Raw genomic sequence first — 25,388 nt, 5'->3', positions numbered from 1 at the left:
CCTGACTAACCTCTCAAAATTTGAACCTATTTGGTGAGAAACTGAGATGGCACAAACCATTTGAAGTTTGTATGGGAATTACTATGGTAAAACCAAGTTTTTTGTTCATGTCTATCTAATAATTCACCATATCGGTCTGCTTCAAAAGTTTTCAACTGTACTTGTAGGAAATTTTTCCAGCTACAACTTTGCTGAAGACCACTTTTTGATTAAATTTAAAGGATCGAAAGTTATCAATGGTTCTGTTGGTGTTTGGTGTTTCTGGGGCGTTGAATAGGACGCAAAAATCATGGCTACTATGTCACACTGCAAAATACAGTGTTGCCTACAGAGCAGCTGCTTGATCATGTCATAAGTTTACCAATCTCTTAAATAATTAATAACTTTTTCCTGTCTCGTTTTACATATAAACGATTTTGAGCAAAGTTGTAGCTGAGAAAATTTTCTATAGGAATGGCTCTCGAACTGTTTCGCAGCTTAGTATGGAAAAAGACTAGAAGGCAATGAACAAAAAGTTGAGATTTTCCATATTAATTTACATGTAAACTTCAAATGGCTTGTGCGAAGTCTGTTTCTAACCAAATGAGTTGTAACTTTGGGAGACTAATCAGGACCCGATTTGAAACCATTGGAGCGAAAAAGTCAAATTTTGCATCAGTCTACTGTTTACCCTACGTGTAAAATCATAATTGAGTGCATCGCAATATTTTGCACATTTCTAGGTGCGATTAATTAACCAACAAAGATCAATTAATCAATAACGTAAGAATATTATTTTTGATTCTAAAAATTAGTTGTATTTGACGCGATAGTTCAGGTCGATCAAGTAATTTAAATCCTGCAATCTAACGATCGAAATTTTCGATCTTTAGTGCTGCCGCATATTATCCCAAATGACCTCGAATTTCCGTCTTCTTGATAACGGTTGTGATAACATCAGGTTGAGCTTCTCGATCTCGGATACGTAAGCTATGAACGATTCGCCTCGCTGTTGTTTCCGTTCTTGGGTTCTGGATCGCATTCCTTGGTCCTTGTTCGGGTTACCGAAACGGTAGGTAATTCCGTTTTGGAAGTCTTCCCATGTCAACAGACATAAGTGAAAAACCAGTCAGATGCAGCCCCTTACAGAAGTATGTGGATATCCCTAAACAGCTCATGTTTTGGTATCCCTTCTCGCTCAGATAGTTTGGTGATCTTGTAGAGGAAATTTTCTACTGACATTCCGCGTGTATTCCCAGAGAATCTCAGCTTCCATTTCTCCACACGCTCTTGGCCAGCGTAACGTCTGTGACGGTGTGTATCTCGTCGATGGGGGTATCTGAAACTGCCGTTGTCGTAGCTCGATAAGGATTCTTCGTAGCTGTCTCTTCCATCTTCGTCCTGTCCACCTCTGTAACCGTTGGCCCCGTGTCTTGGTACACGTGGTTCCTCTTCACCGGATTCCACATTTGATTGGCCTTCTGTGAGCGATGATTGTTAGTCAACGGTTTGTAGTTGCTCGATGTACTTTATGGCCGTTCAGAAGCTCTGTCATTTCTGCCCTTTCCGGATGTTGTCTAGCAAACTTATTGCCACTGTGACTCATCACCAGCTCTGAAAGGCCGGGTAATGCAGGTGCATAAGAACGCCTATCAATAGTTGTTGGGTTCTGCTCTGACCGGCGATTTGCGACCTCTGTGCACCTGAACTCCGATTCTTACCTACACGCGGTGCCCGGTGGGGTTGCTGGCGGTGATATTTGCCGTCAGTAATGCGAACAAGAACGGGGGATCATCGTCGTCACTACACTCAAAAAATTCCACACGTTTGATCGAAGTGTTTAAACACTTGATTTTTTTTAAATGCACAATCACATTTACTTTAAGTGTATTTCACCTTGGTTCAATGTGTTATACACGTTAATTTATAGTGTTTCAAACTTTGAAATGTTGAAAATCTTTCACTATCTGTTCAAGTGTATTGCACATTGAACCACACTACTTTTCAAAACAGATGGATTTAAAGTGTTTTGCATTTCAATGCGATGTGAATTGCTTGCTCAGAAAGGTAAACATCGAAAACAAGACTTGTGACTTTATCCTATCAACCCGCCTCATATATTAGAACAACCGCGGCACAGTGAGATCGAACGAAGACTTCGGCAGCAGCACACCCCAACAGTCCATGATCGAGTCCCAAATCAGACCCATTAAAAAGATATGTGAAAGTTCTACCCTCTGGCAGTTTTGTTGATATATTTGTCGATTCATTTTTAGAGTCCGTTAAGTTGAAGTCGATAAAGTAGAATATTGTAGAATATTAAACTATGATGTGCAAAGCTATTGATATCACCAAATGAGGCATATAGAATCCAAGTGTGTCACAATTCAAATCCATTGTATTCAGGCATGATTCATAGCATAAGATTCACACATGATATGGATGTGTTTCACAATAAGCACAAAATTAAGTGTGAGACACATGATGATTTTTAATGGAATGCACTATTGTTTATAAGTCGCTAGTGTCAGTGATGACGATGACATAGCAAATAGCTCTCTTTGAGCTTGTTGTGATGGACCAATTATTCTTTCATTGCAGGCAATTTTTAAGCCCAGAACAGCATGGTTTCATTCCCGGTCGTTCAACCGCGTCAAACCTTTTATGTCTCACTTCTTACGTAACCGACAGTATGCTTGAACGAGCACAAACGGATGTACTATATTTGGACTTATCCGCAGCATTCGATAAGGTCAACCATCAAATTGCTGTAGCGAAGCTTGAAAAGCTTGGAATTCATGGAACTCTTTTGGATTCGTTCCATTCCTACTTGAACGGTCGTCGCTTGCAAGTAGTCATCGGCGAATCCACTTCAGGTTCATTTCCAATCACGTCAGGGATTCCGCAGGGAATTCATCTTGGACCACTCATCTTCCTTTTATGCTTCAACGATGTCAATGCAGTGCTGGATGGACCAAGGCTTTCGTTTGCTGATGACTTCAAGCTATATGTCAAGATTCGTTCTGAGGCTGACGCTCAGTTTCTACAACAACAACTTGATGCATTCGCTCATTGGTACCAGATGAATCGTATGACCGTAAATCCTGCAAAATGCTCAGTTATTACGTTTTCTCGACTGAAAGATCCAAAACTCCACGATTATTCATTTTCTGGAGTACCACTGGTAAGAGTGAACGAAATCAAGGACTTGGGAATTATCCTCGACTCCCAGTTGACCTTCAAGCAGCACGTGTCGTTCGTAGTGAATAAAGCTTCAAAATCTCTAGCCTTTATCTTCCGGTTAACAAAGGAGTTCACGAACATTTACTGTCTAAAGGCGCTCTACTGTGCATTAGTTCGGTCGGCATTGGAGTACTGTTCGACTGGAGCCCTCACTACCAAAATGGAATTGAGAGAATAGAATCAGTGCAACGGCGGTTTGTTCGATTCGCACTTCGTCGACTACCATGGCGGGATCCATTTCGTCTCCCAAACTACGAGCACCGATGTCAGCTAATTCGTCTGGGTACACTTAGTACACGAAGAGACGTTGCTGAGGCTATGCTGGTTTCTGATGTCTTGCTGGGTCGAGTTGATTGTCCTGAAATCCTACAACGAGTCAACTTGTATGTGCGACCAAGATCTCTACGGAATAATGCGATGCTACGACCTCAACCTCACCGCACCAATTACGGAATGAACAGTGCCATTTCTAGGATACAGAGAGTTTTTAACCGGGTTGCCAGTCAATTTGATTTTAACGTTTCTCCGTGACTTGCTACGGCTAGATTTCTTAATGTTTTTAGATAATTTGAAACATATGTGTAGTTTTAATGTATATTAATTTAGTTCATTGGCAACAACTTATCCATCATTGGGGCCAAGAAGCCTGTTGATGAAGAAATAATAATAATAATAATAATAATAAAATAGGTTATAGCCAACTCTAAGTAAGCCGTGATTATCACTACCTGGGATGCTAATCGGCTTGGTGCTGGTTACGATTTGGCCGTCTTGAATGAACTATAAGCACCTCTTCAAGGTGGTTTGTTTAAAGAGACGTTAATAGATGGAAATAGCTCTGAAAGGACAAAAGTTCGAAGGATCCGAAAGGATAGAAAAGGTCGAATTATGAGTAACTAAAAAAAAAAAAAAGTTAACGACCAAGCGTCTCCATCATTTCACAAATATTAATGGAATTGAAAGATTGTAGCCCTCATTGCACTGTTGCATTTAGTTACTTTAGTCGTTAAGAATTGTTGATCAGCCCTATATTTTCCCCGAATCAAGCAATTGAAGCTGTTATCAGCAAATCCGGATCTCGTGAGAAGGGCGGCGGTCACTCTCTTCTCGCGCATTCTTCACCTCTACTCAACAACAACAGATTATATGTACCCACAGCTCGCAATGCGCAGCCTCCGCACCCGCACACGTCTTTCTTTCGCCAAGCATATCAGCAAGTGAGAGAATGGAACACTCACTCACGCCGGGTTGGAGCTGCGACCGCGAGTGACAGGGCCAGTACGAAAACAGATATCTGTTGATTCTTTGGGGGTCTGTGGCGATGTTTTTCCTCTCAGTCGTTCAACAACCGACCGAGCATGATGCGATTCCAATAGCTCTATCTACGTTCAAATGCAACTATGGGGCAGAGCAGGTGAAGTAAGTGCGTAACCAGAAAATATCCGACCGCGAACAACGTACAACAGGTTGCCGTGAAGTGTGGAAGCTGTTGTTTAGTGGACCGTGGGAACCCGGATGGGAATAATGGGTGGTGGGTGGGTTTGGTGGTGAACGGTCAGCATGTGGAGGCGCTTGATGCTTGACTCGAGTAGTTACGCTTGTTCGAGATGATTATAGCGGGTGGTGTTGTTATGACAGCTTATTTGCGAAAACAGAATATGTTTAGATGATAGTTTAGAGCTTGTAATGGGACGAACAGAGCTTCTCAATTGCCTAGGCTAGGCACGGCAGAACATGTATTCGATTCTCGGTACGGTAGACGTTTAGGTTCAACGTTCTAGTTCCCACCATGTAAGATCGAAATTCAGTCCGTACTTGATTGAAATATGCTCTTATAACCTTCATGTTATCCTCTATTTAACTGAAGTTGATTAATGTTGAAGAACAGTGAAAAATTAAGGAATTCAAAATTAAAATCCATCCTGAATTCCGATAGTTGCTGCGCGCGTAGCGGTAGTTTAAATTATTAATCATATAGGGGTAATGGATGTAATGTTGGTCTAAATGCCCCTAATTTAGGCCTATACATAAATTCAGCAATCGACTAAATTTTCAGTAGCGACCAAAAATATCCATTGACGCGCTCATCTAGATAAAAATGATAAAGAACAGATTTTTAGCTGTGAGCCCAATCTTAGATCCATAGGCCAACATTAGAGCCATTTCCCCTATGTATTTAAAGTTAGGCCATATGATCGAGCTTACCAGTTTTATCAAAAATGACCCTTGAGAGACCACCCTCAATTGTCCCCGTGGCCTAGACCAGGAATCGAGGGCATTGCAGGAAGGTCGGTCTGATCCCGCCTAGTAACAGTAGCCAAAATGAAAATATTAAACACCAAATCAGCTAGCTCTAATCCCAAATGATAGCCATCAAGCATTGATTACCAATTTCGCCGACATCAGCATCAATCGAAGCAATCGTCCCCCGTCGTCGCTCGTGATGGGAAAATGTAAACAACGTTTCCCACGCTTGCTTTTTACTCGAGTGCCCTTCTCTCTCCCACTCGCTTTCTCTGCACGGGCAATACGAACGACCCAAATTTGAGTTTGGTTTACTCGCGATCGCAGAAACTACAGGAACTTAGCGATGAGTAAATTTGCCTCATGTTCTCCTGTGGAAAATAAGGAAAATGGACGAAAATTTTTCTCAGTCTAAGAGTAGTACTATAAACGGAGAGAATTCAATCTTTACTTTTCTCATATTCGAGAGGCAAAATTTCTCATCGCTGATTTCCTGCACTTCGCGATTTATGAGTAAACTAAATCCAAATTTGAGGTATTTTCATTGGCCGCGCAGCAGCCTGCGAGAACTCACACAGCACTCTTCTGTTCTATCACCCACTTCTGGCGAGCGAGAGTGGTGGGTCGGGAGAGTGAGATCAACAACAAATTTTCCAGCTGGTCAAGGCGCGAATGCGATGTTTTCCGAACATCCGGTGTGTCGAACGGACGGAATGCTGCTGCTTGCTAACTGATCCCGACGGTTCGGCTTCGCAGCCTCACTTTGTCCGTGGACGTCGCGCTAGGTGAACGCGTTTTTGTTCCGGGTCGCGTCAGGATTGTCTCTCCACTTTAGTTTTTTTAGGTGCAGTGTGTGTGTGTGTGAGTGTTGGTCCTTCCAAGAATAGCATCCACCACCCATCGCCGCCTGCCGCCCGCTTCTCGGTTGCCGTGGAAGTACGTGCTTGCCGGTTTGGATTTGAGGACACGAATTGATTGATGGAACATTCACGCACCTGGCTGTAGTAGCTTGTTGTGGAGTGCACTTCGGCGGGGACGGTGACTAACTGTTTATGAGATCGCGCGGGGATTTCTTCGGCTGCTGCATTCACAAAACCGCCCGCCCGTCGACAAAGGATGTAATCATACAAGTTGAAACGAGTGCGCCATCGAATTTATTTATTTACCGAGTTGTATAGGCAGATGAAGCCGAATGTTGAAGAACGCAAAGGAAAATACTATAGTCTCTAGTTTATTCAAGTTCCCCGTTGAAAGTTGGTTTCTGCAGCACCGAGAATATAAATAAATAAGAGTTGATGGTAAATTTTAGAGTAAATATTTTCTGTGCAAACTCAGAATTACCGGCAGTGTGGTAGGCACCCAGTAGATACCGCCTGCCTGCTGCCAAAGTGTACGGTGTGCGTTTGTGTGTGTGTGCGCGCTTTTCTCGCTAGACGAATATTTTAATTATTGCGAAAAAGAAGAAAAGAGTAGAACTAGTAGCAGCATCAGCGAAATTCCAGTACATATTAAGGTCCCCGCCTTTTTCCCTTGGGTGTTCCTACACGTGCTCGGCCGGTCGGTGCGTGTTTCGGTGTGCTTGTCTGTGAGAGTGCTCTAAGCTAAATCGTTATCAGTGTTTAGATTAAGCGTGTAAGTTGAAAAGTGGTGCGCGGAAAAATCACTAATGATTCAATGTAATTGCCGCCCGCCGAGCAGTTGCTCGCTGTAAATAGATCTTTATCCAAAGTGTTTGCGTACTGCGGGGCCTGTGATAGGGTGAGTGTGAGAATCAACGTAAAAAGTGCTCTGGTTTGTTGGCTCTGGATAGCCGGTTCTATACAATCAGTGCTATCAACGACGGTGTGTTCGGTAATTGGAGATCAAGATAATTCGGGAAGCGGCGCGGCAATTGCGACGAGGACAGTTTCTGCGGTCAAGGTGATCGGGAGAGCAGTAGAAGAGAAGGTAGGTGGATAGTTTTTCGAATGACTTATGCCGCGGATATACTTGTATGACAAACTATGAGCATGAGCATATTTGTATAATAAATTATGAACACATCCATGTATAGTGTTAGGATGTGCTCATAATTTATTATACACATAATGCTCATGTTCAGAGTTTGTCATACAAGTGTATCCGCGGCAATAGTTTTATGTTTTTGGAGTTTATATATAGATAAATTATAGTTTATTAGTATCAGGGCTGTGGAGTCGGAGTCGGAGGAAGACGCATTTTTGGGGATAAGGAGTTGGAGTCAGAGTGGTAGAAAAGGTACAGCCTCCAACTGAATCATAATTTTAAGCTAGAGCTTCTCGAAATTTGGTCCACGACCAACTTTTTTGGCTGATAATAATTCTACTGGATTTGAGTGTTTATCATGAAAATTTACCAGTAGCATCTAAGCTCAGCTGTTGATTGGGATCTATCGAACCTCTTCATCACAGTTTAAAGTTTTATGGTTTCGATATTTTTATTTTTTTAGGCTGCATATATTTACTGTGTATATATTTTTACTATTTAACCCGTATACAGGGCACATAACAATTACAGTTAATGTGATTTTGTCAAAGATCTTTGTGATGCAACAAGTAAATGGGACGTAAATAAAGACTCTCGATGAAATTGAATAAAAATATTCAGATTTGTATAATTATATCCCTGAAATGACTAAACATATATTTACAAGAGACTTTTAAAATTTAAAAGAAAATTATCTAAAGGATTCAAAATGATTGAAAATCACAATAAAAAAGGAGAATATAGGGGAAATGGATGTAATGTCGGCCTATATGCCCCTAGTTTGGGCCCATACATAAATCCAGCAATCGACTAAATTTTCAATAGCGTCCAAAAATATCCATTAGTACCGTCCCAATGACGATAAAATTGATAAATAGCAGATTTTTAGCGATGGGCCCAATCTTAGATCCATAGGCCAACATTAGAGCCATTTCTCCTACCAAATAGTCGTTTCTTTTGTAATTAAATCCAGTGTTCTTTGCAAGTTGGTTATGTTCATAGTTTCGAAAATTTCAAAAAGAGTTCAGTTCGGCATTGGAAAAAATAGTAACAGTTGTTTGAACTTCCGTTAACAATGGAGACAGTTTCATTCCAAGTAGCAGCACATTTTTATTCAAATATTTGTCCGTTTTTAATTGGTAAGTATGATCTATTAGGCTGAAAATTTCCATTTCGATATCAGTCCTAGTCAGTTGTGGAAAATTTATATTGTAATTGAGACCATATTTTTTTTGGAAATGATATCCAATTTATAAACAACTTTGGCAATGTAATGAAAGCCTAGAGTTACAACTAGGGGTATCCCACTTTAAACTTTGTATTACTCGCTTTGTACATATAAAGTTCTTATTGATATCTAAGATACCAGGAAACACTTAAAAATACTTAAGAAATATTTAGTGTTAGATTGTTACCACCGTTGCTAGACAAATTTAATTTGTTTGTTTACCCGTAATAACAGTTTAGCTGTGGAAAAACTACAAGGGACAGTCCTATGGGGTTGTACGCAATGGTGACGTAGGACTACGTAATCTTATATAATAAATCTTATTTGTTAACTGCAGCAGGAGCTTGTGTTTTGTGTAGGAATAGGAATTAGAGCGAGGTTCTCTCTGTTTATACTCTTTAGTATGACGAGATTGACATAGATGGCCCACATCGACTCACGATTCCGATAAATAGCGGTGCGGCTTCTCTCTCCTTCTATGGATGCTCATCTGGGCTGCAGCTCGCTGCTTGCCGACAGGCTTTCGTTGTGTACTGGAGAACAATTATCAACGCCACGCGCCGAAAGCACTGCTGCTGCTGATGCCGACGACCGGACATAACCACACACGATAATTGGAACTAAATACGATCAGCGGTTGTGGGCAGCCTTGATAGCTAACTGGTTGCGGGGAGCCTTTTGTTGTGTTCTGGAGAACACCACCACTCACCACGCTGTGATTGAATAAACACCGTTTGGTGAGACCGGATGGAATTCAACTTTGAAATCTGTGTTAGAAAAATCGCTTTTCGCAGACAATCGGTGATAATTTTAATTATGGTAGCAACAGTTGCATATTCGTGCAATTTTCAGTAGCGACATCTAAAAAATGATTAAGTCTTAAATTTAACAGATGCGTAGAAATATTTCTTATATATTGGTGATAAAATTATTGAAATTGGTCCAGGGGCAGCTGAGTTATTAACGATCAAAATCTTTCATAATTTTGTTACATGTTCCATTTTCGGTTTTCACAAAGTGTACCCCCATATCGAAATCAAAGACGTAGTCCTACGTCAAAAACTGTGCTTGGAATATTTATATTCTGAAAACAATATGTTTTCTTTTCAATAGTGCTACTTATACCTTTGATATTTTTGCAAGAATTGCGCTTATTTCTATACCTCTATACTGCCGTTCTACGCATATCTGTCACATGTTCTAAAAGCAACATCTGAGAAAATCGCGAATAATGTTTCGAACCATTTCTGCTCATTGAAAGAAATATAAGTTAAAATAAGTTAGTGCATTGTTCACATTTCAACAGAATCAATTTGTTTGAGTGAAAACAGAAATTACCTTCAATTAAATTAATCAAGCCTATTTTTATACGAAAAAAATTCAGTGGGACTGTTATGCCGAGAAATTTACTATGAAGTAGGAAATTCTACGCATATCAGTCCCACTAAGAACTATTACTTTCCATGTTGCCATGTTGCACAATGGTCACGTTGCGTTTGACGTCTTTACTCTTGTGATTGTGGTTGTCTTTACATGAGCCTGCTTGAGTTCTCCGCGAAGTTTTGAAAGTGGATAGTTTGCATAGGTTTGCATCATTAACTGAAACCAACAATAAGTGAGTTGACATTACTGCAATCGTCGTTTGCTACATCTATAAAGCCTATAAGTATGGGCATCTTGAGAAACAAATGATGAATGCTCTGTGTAGAACACAATAAGATTGTCGATCGTGTACTTCGATGATTTCAAGAAATAACATACACAGTAAGGATTTCATTAAATTCAACCAAATGCATCCACGGTAGTATATTGAGAATATTCTAACGACTAAATTTACGAAAGGACTATACGACAACGGATATTTGGAATCAGTCAACAGGAACCATATTTTAACTACAAAATTTGGAAGCAGCTATCAACTAGATGAATGAACACATCAAGTGACAGAAAGTGCTATCATTGTTAACTCCGTTGCTTCGAGTTGTTTTATACAATAATACGTACTTTTTTAATCATACCAATTATTGGAAGATGTTTATACATCTTTGCTACATACAATTCAATTTTAAATCATGTTATTTTGTCTTTGGTTTATTTTAGGATCATTACACTGCTTCTTATCTGATTATTATTACTCTAATAATGCACAGTTTGAAATCTGAACTATAATCTGGTGTTTTAATATGAATTCCCGAATCCCCGCTTGTACTTCTATTTTTCATCATAAAATGAAGCTTCTACTTTCCGAAATGACTCATTGAGTTTCTTTTGATCATATAAACCCTGTTTCAATTATTCGTGCACTCAAATCGATTCGTTAATAAAAGATTCAGTAAAACATTCTTTTTGTGGAACAGTTATGCGTAGAATTTCAACATGGGACAATTAGACTTGATGTTGTTTTTAAATAAGCCCAAAACAAATAACATGTTTTTCTATTTGCATTCGAAAGCTTATAGTACATTCAGACTACAGAATTATAACATGTTATAGCGCTATCTTGATGGTGGTTTCTGTGTTGCAATTATTTGATAACCGTTATAACATGTTATAACTCTCCAGTCGGGACAGCGTTTTACCTAAAAAAGTACTGTTTTATGAACAAAAGTGAAAAACGTCCAAAAGTAACATGGGACAGATATGCGTAGAACGGAAGTATAGCGTATGGTGAAATCGAATATTTCGACCAAGACTCCTATTTAGGAAACAAATGGCCACCGTGGCTCTTTTGCATTATGCCTGATATCACTGATCGTATCATGGGAATCTTTGATCCGTTGCTCTTTCTGTTTTAATTCATTCGTTTCCGTTCCCGATTGGGAAATTACTTCATTGTGTTATAGATGTATTTTTCATCCGTTAGGATCATGACCGTGTAACTGAGGACAAATAGCTTAGGATTGAATCTGAATCATAAGTTGTGCAAGCTTTCCGCACCATACTTGTGGAATCCGGAGTGCCACATCTCATGCACACTCAGTACACTTTACTGATGTGTCCGGAAAGTAGTTCCGGAATAGTATGATAGCTTGATAAATACTAGAGATGTTTCTTTATTCAAGATCTAACGTATCATGCCTCAATACTTGTCAATTGCACCGTTCATATAGTGTTCCAGTGATTGCTATGATCCAACATTTTCCCCCTAAGGTTTTGTCATCCAGTCGGGTTTGAAACGGGCCGGAAGTTGAACCATATGCCGTCATCTTTCCAAGAGTGGAGTTCCCGGATGGGCTGCCTCCTCAATTGCATCTGTTGGTTCTGGATCGTCAATACCTTCAGATTCGGCGTCTAATGCTGGATTGGAGAAATCTGAATCCGTTAACTCCAGAATTTCTGATTCGTCCAAAAGTTGTTCCTCTAAACGCGGTGTTGTTGCAGGTTTTTTTGGAGGAATGGCTGCTGCTGGAACGGTCAATCCAAACTCGTCGAAGAAAACCGAAAGTGGCGTCGAATGTTCTGATGGACTGGTTTCTTGAACTCGAATCTTCAGCTGGTTAGAATGCGATTGGATCAACCTATGCCTATCTCCGAGAAAAACGTTGTAGGTAAGGTTTCCCACCTTCTCGATGACCGTCGCTGGTTCCCATTGCCAAGAATTAGCTTGATGAATCTTGGCATACACCAAATCGCCATGCTGGAAACTCTTCTTAAATGCGCCGTGTTTCCTGTTGAAAGCGTCGTTCTGCTTTTGTCTGTTTCTGGATGTGGTGGTGTGCTTGCTAGGCTGCAGCAGCGATGAGACGGTGCGTATCGACCTACCGAACATCATTTCAGCAGGGGATTTTCCGCCGAGATCGCTGGTTGGAGTTGAGCGATATACTTGCAGGAATGTTTGCAGCGCTTCCTCAAGCGTTTCTACTCCATCCGAACGAATTTTCCGAAGGCTTCTTTTCACGGTGTCCACAAATCTTTCAGCCAAACCTTTGGATTGTGGATGGTAAGGTGGGGTGCGGATGTGCCGAATACCGAGATTGGTGCAGAACACTTGGAATTCGTGTCCTGAAAATTGAGTGCCATTGTCGGATACGATTATCTCGGGTACACCAAACGTAGCGAATGACTGGTTCAATAGTTTGATGGTGGCTTTCGCTGTTGTTGATTTGGTTACGTGTACCTCAGGCCACTTAGAGTGCGGGTCGACCACCACCAAAAAGTAGACACCATCTACAGGTCCTGCGTAGTTGATGTGAATCCGGGACCAGGGTTTACTTGGAATGGGCCACGATTCTAGTGTCGTTTTCGTCGGAGCTTTACCAGCTGTGGAACATGGTGCGCAGCGTTTGACGAATTCCTCGATCTCGTTATCCATACCGGGCCAGTATACAAAGCTTCTTGCAATTGCTTTCATACGAACCATGGCTACGGTGGATGGCTACGGTAGAATTGTTGCAGGATCCTTCGTCGAAACAATTTGGGAACGACGACTCTATCGCCGAACATCACGCAGCTGTCGATTACACTGAGCGATTCTCGTCTGTTGTAGTAGGGTTGAACTTCAGCATCGGAGAGAGTTTTGTTGGGCCAACCATCATGGATATGCTTTGCAACGGTTTGAATAGTTGGCTGCTGTAGCCTTTCGAAGTGCTGCGAAAGAAACTGGTACTTTTTCCGTTGTGTCTGCCAGGATGCTTACCAAATCTTCTTCCATGGTGAGTGCTGCAATCACAAATTCTTCCTCTGGTGGATTGGTTCGGTCGATGAGCCGCGATAACAAATCTGCACATCCGAAGTCGTTGGTGGACACATGTTGAATTTCGAAGTCGTAATTGAGCATTGTGAGTGCCCAGTGTTGCAGTCTGTTCGCAGTGTGCAGTGGAATGCTCTTTTTCGAACCGAAAATAGACAGCAATGGCTTGTGGTAATGGCGAACAAATACTTATTGAACTTCGTCAATGCATAGACTAACGCAAGTCCTTCCTTTTCAGTAAGTCCATAATTACGTTCTGCGGGTGCAAGTGTCCTCGAAGCGTGTTGCACAACCTTCATGATGCCATCTGGAAACTAGTGAAAGATTACTGCACCTATGCCAGTGCTTGATGCGTCTGCTGCCACGATGATCGTCCACGATGTGTCCCAAGTAACGGATTTGCAGCTGGAAGAAACTACATAACTACAAGTCCTGGTCGAATACTATGGCATCGTCGATGAACGAGCGGACGCCAGGTATTCCCGCAATCATTCCATCAACCAGCCTTTGGAATGCTCCCGGTGCGATTGAACCGGAATAAACCCCGATGCGTATTGATGGTGAGCAGCTTTTTTGAATCGTCATCCACCTCGAGCTGCAAGTATGCATCGGAGAGGTCGATGATGCTGAATACGGAACTGCCATTGAGTTGGGCGCAAATTTCCTCCGGAGTGGGAAGCGGGTAGTGATTAGCTTCTAACGCCGCGTTGAGTCCTGCTGAATAGTCCACACAGATACGAACCCGGCCGTTTGGTTTACGCACAGCCACGATTAAAGCAGCCCACTCAGAGAAATCGATAGGCTCGATGATACCCAATGATTCCAACCGTGTAATTTTAGCATCGCTCAAAGGGGACCTCCCTTAGCTCAGTCGGTAAAGGCACAGCTACAAAGCAAGAGAGAAGCAGCCACAGTTGCCTTTCTTGTGGCTGATACGGTTGCACTGCTTGCACTGATGATTTGTGAGTGGACAATCCCGAACATAGTGCATCTGGCCGCATTGCCAACAAGGTGTGCGAGGCGATTTACCTTCGAAGACTGTTGTTGTCGAGAGGTTCCCTTCTTCTCCTGAACCGCGTGCACCGTTGGTTTCGAGCTTGACTGACGCTCGATCATGGATGTGTTCGCCTTGAGATTGACGAGCCGTTGATAGTCGTTCGATCAAGTTACGAGGGTAGCCTGGCTCGTATGTCTGCATAGCAATGGCTTTTGAGACTGCTGACAAACACCAAGAATTTGAATTGGTAAATCTTCACTTTCTAGAAATCGAAATCCTCGCAAGCACGGTTGACTTTGCCTACGTAGCTGATGTTGTCTTCTGCTTCAGATTTCACCAGCTACAGGCACTGATTTCGCTGTGTCAGCAAATTTGACGTCTTTTGGAAGCTTCGGCAGGATGTAGTTGGTGTACCGGGTGTGTGACGGTGTATCCAACTTCCTCAGCAGCAATCGGACCTTGGCGGCATCTTCCAGGTTCTTGGCTTCCGAATCGAAAAGATCCGCGTACCGGCTGTACCACTTCTCGAAGGTGATTCAATTTTCCGGGTCGAACGAAAATTCGCTGGTGTTCGTTGCCAAGGCCTCGAGTGTTTACTCCGGGTTGTTATGGACTTGATTTGGTTCCGATAGCTTCTGTAGGAGCGCTGCTATCTGGAGAATTGCTTCCTGAAGTTCTGCCATCGCTTCTGATTCTTGGATCCTCGTCGCCAAATTGATGTGCCCGAAAATTGGTTCCGGAATAGAAAGATAGTTTGATAAATACTAGAGATGTTTCTTTATTCAAGGTCTAACGTATCATGCCTCAATACTTCCGGAGAACTTTGAGATTTGGGCGTAATTGTTTTTGTAAACAAACATGTCAATCGCTGATTTCTCACGAATAAAAGAACAATCTCGTGAACAAACTATACCAAATGATAGGGGAACCATTCATCTACCTGTTTGAGTTGGTAGTTTTTGAGATTGAGCTTTAATTCTCGAGAAATCGTCAAATGAAGTGTTTGTTTACAAAAGCAATTACGCCCTAATCTCGAAGTTCTCCGGTCTTGTCAATTGCACCATTCATATAGTGTTCCAGTGATTGCTATGATCCAACATTTACCAATAAAATAACTAATGTTTTAACTGCTGAGCAATCAGCGTTCATTTCAGTCAATAACTTGTCACATAACTGCTAGAATGTGGAGAAATTCCATGGAGCATAATAAAATAAATGGTGATAATTTGATATTGATTTATTTATTAAAATTCATCATAATTTATAATAGATAAGGAACCCACCGACAGACGGACGCAAACCTGTAAAACATACACATGGGTATAGATGCGATTTGCCAGATTCAATTCGGGCGAAGTCATTCCCAACAGTGAAGGATGTGTAGGATTTGAATTCGATCTAGGTGCTAGATTTGTTTAGAAACACAAACAAATCTAGCACCTAGATCGAATTCAAATCCTACACAAATGAATCGTCTGTGACAATTTTTGGTTCCCTTCATTTGAGATAATTTCATTAAACGTCTGTTCATTTCTTAACCAGTCCGCTAGTTTTTTTTTATCTAGTTCGTTTATTTTTAAGGCTCAATCGCGGTAGCTTTACGGAGCCGATAATTAAATGTTCTTTGTTTGTAACAAAACTCACTTAAGAGCCCGCTAGTGTATCGCATTATAAACACTTTGTATTTTTCTCCGATTACATCGCTCTTTTGGTGATGGATGGACTTCTTTGCAAAGTATAAATGATTTGGATTCGTCAACCATTGCTTCATCTTCTTCTCCTTCAGCAAAGATTGGAAGAAATCCTTAAAAAGCATGCCTGAAAATAATGTATGTATGTATGTAAGGTAGCCACCATCCCTTCAAGACTTGTCTTGTATGCAGCTCCACAACGAGTGGGAGCATAAAAATTTAGATTTTCTAAAATCTCTGTGGCATTCACTTTTTGTGCTACAACATCGTTTATAAAAGCTATCATTGCAAACTGCCTTCGCTTTTCAAGGGCATCCAAATTGATCAACATACATCGAGACTCATAAGATGGTAAGGGTAAACTCGTCCAGCCTGACTTTCTTAGAGCAAATAATAGAAACTGTTTTTGAACTGGTTCAATGCGGTTTAAGTATATGAGTATCTTGATATGGAGCCCAGACTATACTGCAGTACTCAAGGAGGGGCCTAACATATGCAACATTGTTACTCCTTTTTTTTACTTCCCTTAGTCCAAACGTGGAAAGGAACGCTCCCAGGGTCGTTTTATGTTTATGTCTGACACTGTTATCGCAGCATAAAGAAGAACCATCAAGAACTGGATGAACATTAAAGGGTTCGTCGGCCAGGGTCGAACCTTCTAATTACACCGCCCTTACCTTTTCAAACCACGGCAAGAGTTAAGAAAGCGAGGGTGGGAAACTTCCACTTTGTATGAAGTTTTCACCGTAGTAGATCCACTGCTCTTCAATGGCGACCTAACCTTTGATCCGGTCAACCGGGAGGCCTCAGGTGATGGCCTATTTCAATGGTCGCTTTCCGTGGTGACTTCCAGCCAAAGTGGTCGAAACAATGGCCTTATCCAGGGGACGCAAGGCTCCCCAAAATGGCTGACACAATGGATGGTCCCAGCCTTTGTTCTAGCGACGTGTAGCTCCCAGAGTGACCGAAACAATGGCCGATCTGTGACAGTGACCGTCGTTCTGCCACTAAAATGGCGTACTGGGAGAAATGTAGTGAACCTTACCGCTCGAGAGAATCCCTCATCTGCCGTGGCCTCCAATGGAACACCCGCAGGGACGATTTCTGGCTCAGGGATGTATTTTCCGGAAGGCAACAATGTCCACGTGATATTTGACCGTCGATTAAAGAGTTGTGCGGTCCTAGATCTATCTAGACGAACGGAAAAGGCCTCACTTGGCCTGCTCAAGTTAAGATTAGTCTTACTTCACCAAATTTAGGGTACATTTTCAAAAGCCATCCCTAATATCGTTAAAAAGGTTACCTTTTTTCCAATTTGCACTCCGGTAACTCTTCGTATTGGAGATGGACAAAGGTCCCATTCTCCGGCACAGCACCCCTAGGTAGGCAATACTAACATTTAGGACATACTTTTATTAATTAAACTAACACTTTTACCTCTACTAACACGTACTTACACTAACTTTTTCAAACACTCTGACTTTTTCTACCACTAGTTAATAATTAATCTAAAATAGAAAAAAAATAGAAATTTATAAGGAGAACCACACACTTTTTACACAACGGACAACCTCGATTATATTAACGCGCCGCGCACTTCTAACTTCCTTGAAGTCTTGAGCCAGAAAGAACGAATCAGTCCGACCGAAGTAACTAGAAAGTTCTAGAATTGCAGGGAGCCTACAATTTTCCTGTTCATTTTTTTTTTTGACAAGCCCCCCACTGTTCAGCCCCATAATTATGTTTCTTCCTTAGCTTGGATTTACAGTGTAAGACATCCTGGAGTAGACCCAATTCATTTGCTTAGAAAATGAACACAGATTTGTGACACACATATGGCAGCACTTGACTACCAAATGCAATGTGCGTTGAAAGGCGTAACTCTATGTTAGTGCACTTGACAAAGTCAATGCAAATGGGTATATGAAACCAACGGTTACAACATATAATGTTTTGATTGTGTATGGATCATTGAAATGAAAGCTAAACCTTTTAATAAACCCTAGCTCGTTGCTTGCCTTGTAGGTAATGTTATTATAATGTTCAACAAAGCTTAATTTTGAATCTAGTATAACACCTAAATCTCTAACTTGATTGCACCTTTCAACTCTGTTTTGTTCAATTGTTACATGTTCTTGTCTAATAATTTTCTTTCTTGTAAATGAAATGGAATTATATTTCTTCACATTAAGCTTTAATAAACTTTTTTAACACCAAGTGTAAAAGTTATCAAAAGTGCGCCGCCGGGATGTTCTGAGGCATAACATCTCTGATCACGCCTTCCTTCGGAAGGGAAGTAAAGCCGTTGGTCCCCGGTTCATGAGTTGATGGATCGATAGGTAGGATCCAGGCGTGGTAGCTGCCTCCCTGGCGTCGGTAGCATTGGTGCTCAGCACGGAAAACAAGATCGACGCAATCAAGGAGAAAAAAAAAAAAAAAAAAGTTATCAATTTCTTGTTGAAATTCTACAAGATCAGACGTTTCACGAATTTCCACGAAGTCTGCAGATATTGAGACATTCAGAATATTCAATATGTGCTCTACATCATTAACAAATAGAATAAACAGTAATGGTCCAAGATGGGAACCTTGTGGCACACCAGATGTTACATTGACTACTGACGACAAATCTCCTTCAAATCTAACTCTTTGTGTCCTACCGGTCAAGTATGACTGAATCCACTTTAATAAATGTTGACTAAAACCTAAATTAGATAATTTAAATAGCAATAGAGGGATATCAACTCTATCAAACGCTTTACTGAAGTCAGTATATAGTGCCTCTACATAATGTCCCTTATCCATTGCATTAATAGAAAATGTTACAAAATTCAACAGATTAGTAGTCGTTGAATGTCCTTTAACAAAACCATGCTGTTTGCCTGTAATTAAATGTTTAACTTGTGCAAAAACACTTTGATTTATTATACATTCAAAGAGTTTATGAATGCAGGACAATATAGCAACTCCACGGTAATTTTTTGAGTCTGATTTTTTTCCACTTTTGTAAATTGGAATCAAATACGATTCCTTCCAAATTGACGGTACAAAACAGCATTCGAGAGAAGAGTTGAACAGCCAGAACAATCTCCTGCGATACTGATTTCAAGAATACTGGTGGCAATCCATCTGGTCCTGCACCCTTTGATGCATCCAATGTATTTAGAGAATGTAAGATTTCGTTGAGGGTAACATTATTAATTACAATATCTCTCATTGGCTCAGAAAGGTATGGGAAATACTGGTAATCCCGGTCTTGGTCTGAAAAATAAACTCAGCAAATAAGTTACTGTTCTCGCTAGTCGTTTTTTGTCGTTTTTCGAAGGATAATTATTTGACTTCTGTTTGTCTCTAACAAAGTTAAAAAATGATTTTGGGTCTGATTTAATGTTGTCTTGAACCTGAGTGTTATACCGTTCGTATGCGATTTTTATTTCAGTAGTAGACGAAATACGCGTATCTGTCAAAAGATAAGCAATATCTGTCAAAAGATAAGCAATTGGGCGGAATTGAGGGCAGTTGGGTGGATTGATGTCCTTTTCGAAGAAATCTACTCCGTTGTCTCGATACAACTGTAGAACTTCTCCGCTGTAGTGGCAACTTGCCAAATCAGGATAAAACTTTACAGGTCCATCGTGAGCCTTAATATACGGAAAAATACGTTTTTTCAGGCACTCCTACTTGTAAATTTTGGAATCCATACGCTTGTTTATCACGAAAACCTGTGCTTTTGTCCGCATCTGCAAATACCTTGCCAGATCATAAGCTTGAACGAATTTGCACTTGCTAGGGACATCACCTCGACTAGTGACTTTATAGAACTTTTGTCCGGGAAGCTGCCCATAATCCATCTTCACGTACGTTTTTTCGTCCATGAGAATGCATCCTTCGTACTTTGTAATAACCTCATTGCACAACTTCCGCGCACGTCTTTTGGCCACTAGATTCTACTTCAGTGTCCTGTTTAGTTGCTTACTGGCCCGAAAAGATAGAAATTTTTCTCGCTGAAGAATCCTTCTGACAGTGCTTTGGCTGGCTTTGCATTTCTTGGCGATATCATAATCCGACAGCCCAGGGTTTGCCCTAACCGTTCTCAACACCTTCAAATGCAGCCTACGATCCTTAGTTCCACTACGGCGCTTGCTATGATCCTGCCGGTCGATAGTTTTCCGCTCACGAAAACGTTTGAGAACACTGCAAACGGTCGATTTAGCCGAGGGGGACGACTCTATCTACGATGTAGAAAAGATTGTGTTTTGCTGTGGCTAGCTGCACGCACGCTGAGTAGATAGAAGGAAGATTTATGTCAATTTTGAAGATTTCCTGCAAAAAGATGAAACGCGATGCAAGTAGATGCGAGAAATGAAAAATGATTTTTCGAAGATTGATTCGCTAGTGTGAATTAGTGCTACAATTGAGATTTAGATGTGTCGCCCCCCTCGGATTTAGCCAACATCTCCTGAAACCGTTTCCCAGCATCAACCAAAAGATTTGTTCGTGAATCCGTCGCCGCTTCGCTCGTTCCACGAGCGAACCCAACTCTGAGCCGTGGCAAAATTGGGAATTGCTAGTTGATAGATTTGAGTCTGGTGAAAGGCAAGAAAACCACCAGGATATCCAATGTCCAAAGTCTGATGAGCAGTAGAAGAAATCCTCCTGTGGTCGTTTCCGAACGTGATTTTCAAACAAAATTCTACATACAAACACTATCACCGCAAGCCCCCATGAAGTTTCACGAATGTAATGTCCAGAGCAATTACATCGGCAATCGACAAGCATATTGATAAGTCACTCATCTGATGCCACAATTATGTGAAGTTGCTCATTGAGGTACAATGGAAGATATTGTAACCATACAATAGAATTTTTCAAGCTCCCTGTTCCGTGTATATTACTGAGCTGACGGCTATATACTATACGCTAGAAACGATCGCCTCACTTCCACCAGATCACTATTTTATTTTTACGGATAGTCTCAGTTCTGTCGAGGCTATTCGCTCTATGAAAATACGTGAGCTTCTAAGTGCTTTATCTTTAAGATCTTTTGTCATCACCTTTGCATGGGTTCCATCTCATTTCTCAATTCATTGCTAAGGTGCGCGATATGCAAGGCGATATTTACGATCGGAAAATCGCCTATGACAATTTTTTCTTCATTTATCGTCAACAGTCACTCGCCAGCTGGCAAAATAAATGGAGTGAAGGGAGTTTGGGACGATGGCTATACTCGATCATCCCTAAGGTGTCGAAGAGTCCTTGGTTCAAGGGGTTGGAGGTGGGTAGAGACTTCATATGTCTGATGTCTCGCCTCATGTAGAATCACTTGTTCCGTGTTGGGCTGGGGGATAGCAATCTATGTGAATGTGGACAAGGTTACCAGGACGCAGATCACATTATTTAGTCGTGTACTGAGCACCGTGGAGTCAGATCCGAGTTGTACGACTCCCTTCGGGCTCGAGGTAGACAACCTAATGTTCCAGTTCGGGATATTTTGGCTAGACGCGGTCTGGAGTTTATGAAACTCATATATGTTTACTTTAATCTAATCTAATCTAATCTAACACCAACACAGCCAGTTCATGAAAGCACCCTGGAAAATGATAGATATATCTCCATCATTTTTCTTGTCTATTTGGTATACTTTATACATCAGAGATGCGCAAAATATATCAAAACGGCCAGGCCTACAGCAGCATTTAAGGGGCAAGATGATTCAGAAACATCGGGCCTGTTTAAATCTTTGATCGATGCTTCAGAATCCAATGAATGGATGAAACGTAGACATCTCGTACCGCACGCTCCGTTGTTATAAATGATTGGTCGTTGGGGGCATCTAATCTAAAAAAGTTAAATGATGCTCCATTTTCCTCGAGTGGTTGGGACATGAGCAGTAACTCTTGTCTTTGCCCTATATGGTTATAGCGCCATTACTCAGGTCTCTAATCAATCTACATGAAAAGTTCGCTAAAACTCACAATGACTCGGAAACTTTTCCTTTTGTGTGTCTATATTTACCGTAACTAGGGATAGGAAAGTAAATGTTGATGTAGTATTTACTCAACAAGAGGGCACCAAATTAGTGACACCCTCATAAGTACTACGGAGTTCGGGTACGGTATTAGGTCAGGATACGCCTCAACCAGGCGATACAACCAAAAGCATATGATTGTTTTTTTTTTTTAGGAATTTGATAATAAACCCACGATCGTAAGCAAACGCAGCAGCCGCTAAGCTAGCCGAGTTCTTCAATTTGTTTACTTAGTACTGTATTAGTGAAATGTATATGAAATATAATGTTACGAGCTAAATAAATAAAAAGGAAGGATCTCACCCGAATAATCCTTGAAGCTCCCGAATACAGTTCAGAAAAGTTTCTTGGATCGTGATCTTGGAAAACCGCTACTCGTTGCCAGCCCTCGGAAAGAGATGCATCAAATGCAACAGTTCGGCATCTCTCGGTAATACTATAAGCCTGCTGGATTCACACCATCGTGATCATCTTGGGATATTCGTTGCCCATCAGCTAAGACAGCTCCCAACAAACACCGCTCCTGGATCTTCCTTTTTCACGCCCGCCATGGTCTGATCTATTTCGTTCCCGTCCATGAGATTTTGAACAATTGAACAATCGGAAGTTTGTTAACATGATTAAAATGGTTAAAATCACCAATGAAAATCAGCAGCAAAATTAAAAACGTGCCAACTTTCCAGCGCGACCTACTTCGATCTGAAACTCATATATGTTTACTTTAAGAATATTAACCTTAGATTGTAAGTTCGATTAACCTTGTGATTAGTTTGTATTTTGTACGTGTGGTTTTTTTTTTAAATGTTTATTTTCAAGATGAATAGAAATAGAAACATGTTTCAAACCTCCTACCCCTTTTTCCCATCCAAAATATTGTAAATCTCCACTAATCTCGAGACAACCGCGAGTATTTGGTCCAGCTCCTTTAACTTTATATATAAGACAGTAATAATGTATAACAAAAATGATAACTCGGCTCTGTAAAGTTTTTTCGATTGAGCCTGTACAAATAAAGTAATTATTAAATAAATAAAAACCATAGAATTTATTGCATTTACAATAAAACGTATTGTCCACAACGATAAAATTAGCATAGAATTTATTGTTTCTACAATAGAATCTGCTGTAAAATGGGAAATCTACAATAGAACAAGGAGGTTGTTATTTATCTTGACCGTACAAAAAATTACTTTTTCCCGAACAAACTTGACTAATTTTCCATTAGTTTTATTTTTTAAATAAGAAGTTTAGCTGTTAATACATGCTAACCTGCAAGATACGACCCCTTAAATTAAAGTGTTAAAAAATTATAAATACCGATGTAAAACCTTTAAACGAAGAGATAGCGATTTGCTTTTCTCAGCAAAAATGTCCATTTTTAGAGCGCTTACAACTTTGTACAACATTGAAAAAATGTAAAAATTAAAATTAAGAAGATATGGTAAAAAACGGTTTTTAAGGGGGTACTACCGATTGTACTCCATTTTCACCCTATGACTTCGTCCATTTAAGAGATAGAAAATTGTCGTCTTGGACAGAGATTTTTAAAATGACTTTATCTACAATGCTTCCATAAATTTTCATCAATTTTAATAAACATAAAAAAAAATATTTTTTTTTATCTGATCTTTTCATCTCTCAAATAAAGTACTCAAAAAATTAAGAAACATTCTACAAGACATCGAAATGCTACACTCAATAGTTTCGTCGCATATGGCCATGTCCCACTTTTATTGATTTCGTCCCACTGTGCGTTCCGATCGAGCTACACTCCAAAAATTCCACACATTTGATCGAAGTGTTTAAACACTTGATTTTTTAAATGCGCAATCACATTTACTTTAAGTGCATTTTACCTTGGTTCAATGTTTTATACACGTTAATTTATAGTGTTTCAAATTTTGAAATGTTGAACATCTTTCAAGTGTAGTGCACATTGAATCACTGTGATGCAAAATATCATGACACTCACGTGACACTCGTCTTCGCATCAACCGACTATCGCTGACAGATCGTTTTGTCACGCAGTGAGAGTTAGAGCCATGGCAAACAACAACCACCAGTAATGGTCACTGCTCACAAGCAAAACGTTACACTCGCTGCTGATGATGAAAAGCACAACGAAAACAGTGAAGACTTCTGCAGTACGATCATGAGAAAAAGCGAAACAATAGAGGAAAATGAAAACAATGCTTACGCATTCCAAGTTCGTCTCGGCAGGCGCGACTGTGTGAGTTACAAACAAAGCAGGCAACATGAAACGGAAGCTGTTGGGCTCACTCGCCCGATGTTCGGTAAAAGAGGTGAGGAGAAAGGAAACTAGTGGACTCTTTCGTTCTCGCGTCTTCTTATGCAGCAACAGACGTGACGTCACGTCTGCTGTTGCATAAGAACACCGTCAGAATGAAAGAGTCCACTAGTTTCCTTTCTCCTCACCTCTTATACCGCACATCGTCACTCGCCAACACACTCGCATAAGCAAGCAAAGCAGCAACTGCTTCAAAACGAGCACAGATGAGTGTCGTGATTGTCGGGAATGACCAGATCGGTGATGGATCACAACAGAAGACGACATTCACCAGTTGCTTTTTACTTCTTTCGTCAACTTGATGGATGGTCATGGAGAGAGCTTCGACGAGCACATTGATATGAATATATAAAGCGTTACTACCATCAGCTGTTTGACGATCGTGATTGTGATGGGTCGCAACTCTGATCACACTACTGTTCAAAACAGATGGATTTAAAGAGTTTTGCATTTCAATGCAATGTGAATTGCTTGCTCAGAAAGGTTAACAAGACTTGTGACTTTATCCTATCAACCCGCCTCATATATGAGAACAACCGTGGCACAGTGAGATCGAATGAAGACTCCGGCAGCAGCACACCCCAACAGTCCATGATCGAATCCCAAGATATGTGAAAGCTCTGGCCTTTGGCAGTTTTGTTTATATATTTGTTGATTCATTTTTAGAGTCCGTAAAGTAGAAGTCTATAAAGTAGAATATTGTAGAATGTTGAACTATGATGTGCAAAGCTATTGATATCACCATATGAGGCACATAGAATCCAAGTGTGTCACAATTCAAATCCATAGTGTTCAGGCATGATTCATAGCGAGTGTATGTTACAGGGAGAATTTGGCATGACAATTGTCGCAATCGTTTAGTCCATATTGTTGCGTGCTCTCTTTGTTTGTATAAACTGGTGCTGATAGGTAAAATCGATTATCCCAGAATTTTAACTGAATTTATGAACGAGTTCTTCCTGCAGCTTGGTTCCTG

General features: G+C 40.7%; 2 protein-coding genes across 2 annotated transcripts in view; one reads left to right on the top strand and one right to left on the bottom strand.

Moving 5' to 3' along the window:
* The first annotated feature begins 6,492 nt into the window (after window positions 1–6,492).
* Window positions 6,493–25,388, top strand: part of LOC135710125 (adenylate cyclase type 6) — a 472,542-nt gene continuing 453,646 nt past the window's right edge. The window contains exon 1 of the mRNA XM_065232613.1: window positions 6,493–7,413. The gene's annotated coding sequence lies outside the window, so the exon portion shown is untranslated. The remainder of the gene's footprint in view (window positions 7,414–25,388) is intronic.
* LOC135710057 (uncharacterized protein K02A2.6-like) lies at window positions 11,901–13,010 on the bottom strand. Its single transcript, XM_065232507.1, has one exon. The coding sequence runs from the start codon at window positions 13,008–13,010 to the stop codon at window positions 11,901–11,903; it is 1,110 nt and encodes a 369-aa protein (XP_065088579.1).

Source organism: Ochlerotatus camptorhynchus, unplaced genomic scaffold, assembly GCF_037179485.1.
Source record: "Ochlerotatus camptorhynchus isolate MF236.1 unplaced genomic scaffold, CSIRO-AGI_Acam_v1.1 ptg000370l, whole genome shotgun sequence".
NCBI classification, from domain to species: Eukaryota; Metazoa; Arthropoda; class Insecta; order Diptera; family Culicidae; genus Ochlerotatus; species Ochlerotatus camptorhynchus.
This window is presented reverse-complemented; position numbering and strand designations above follow the sequence as displayed.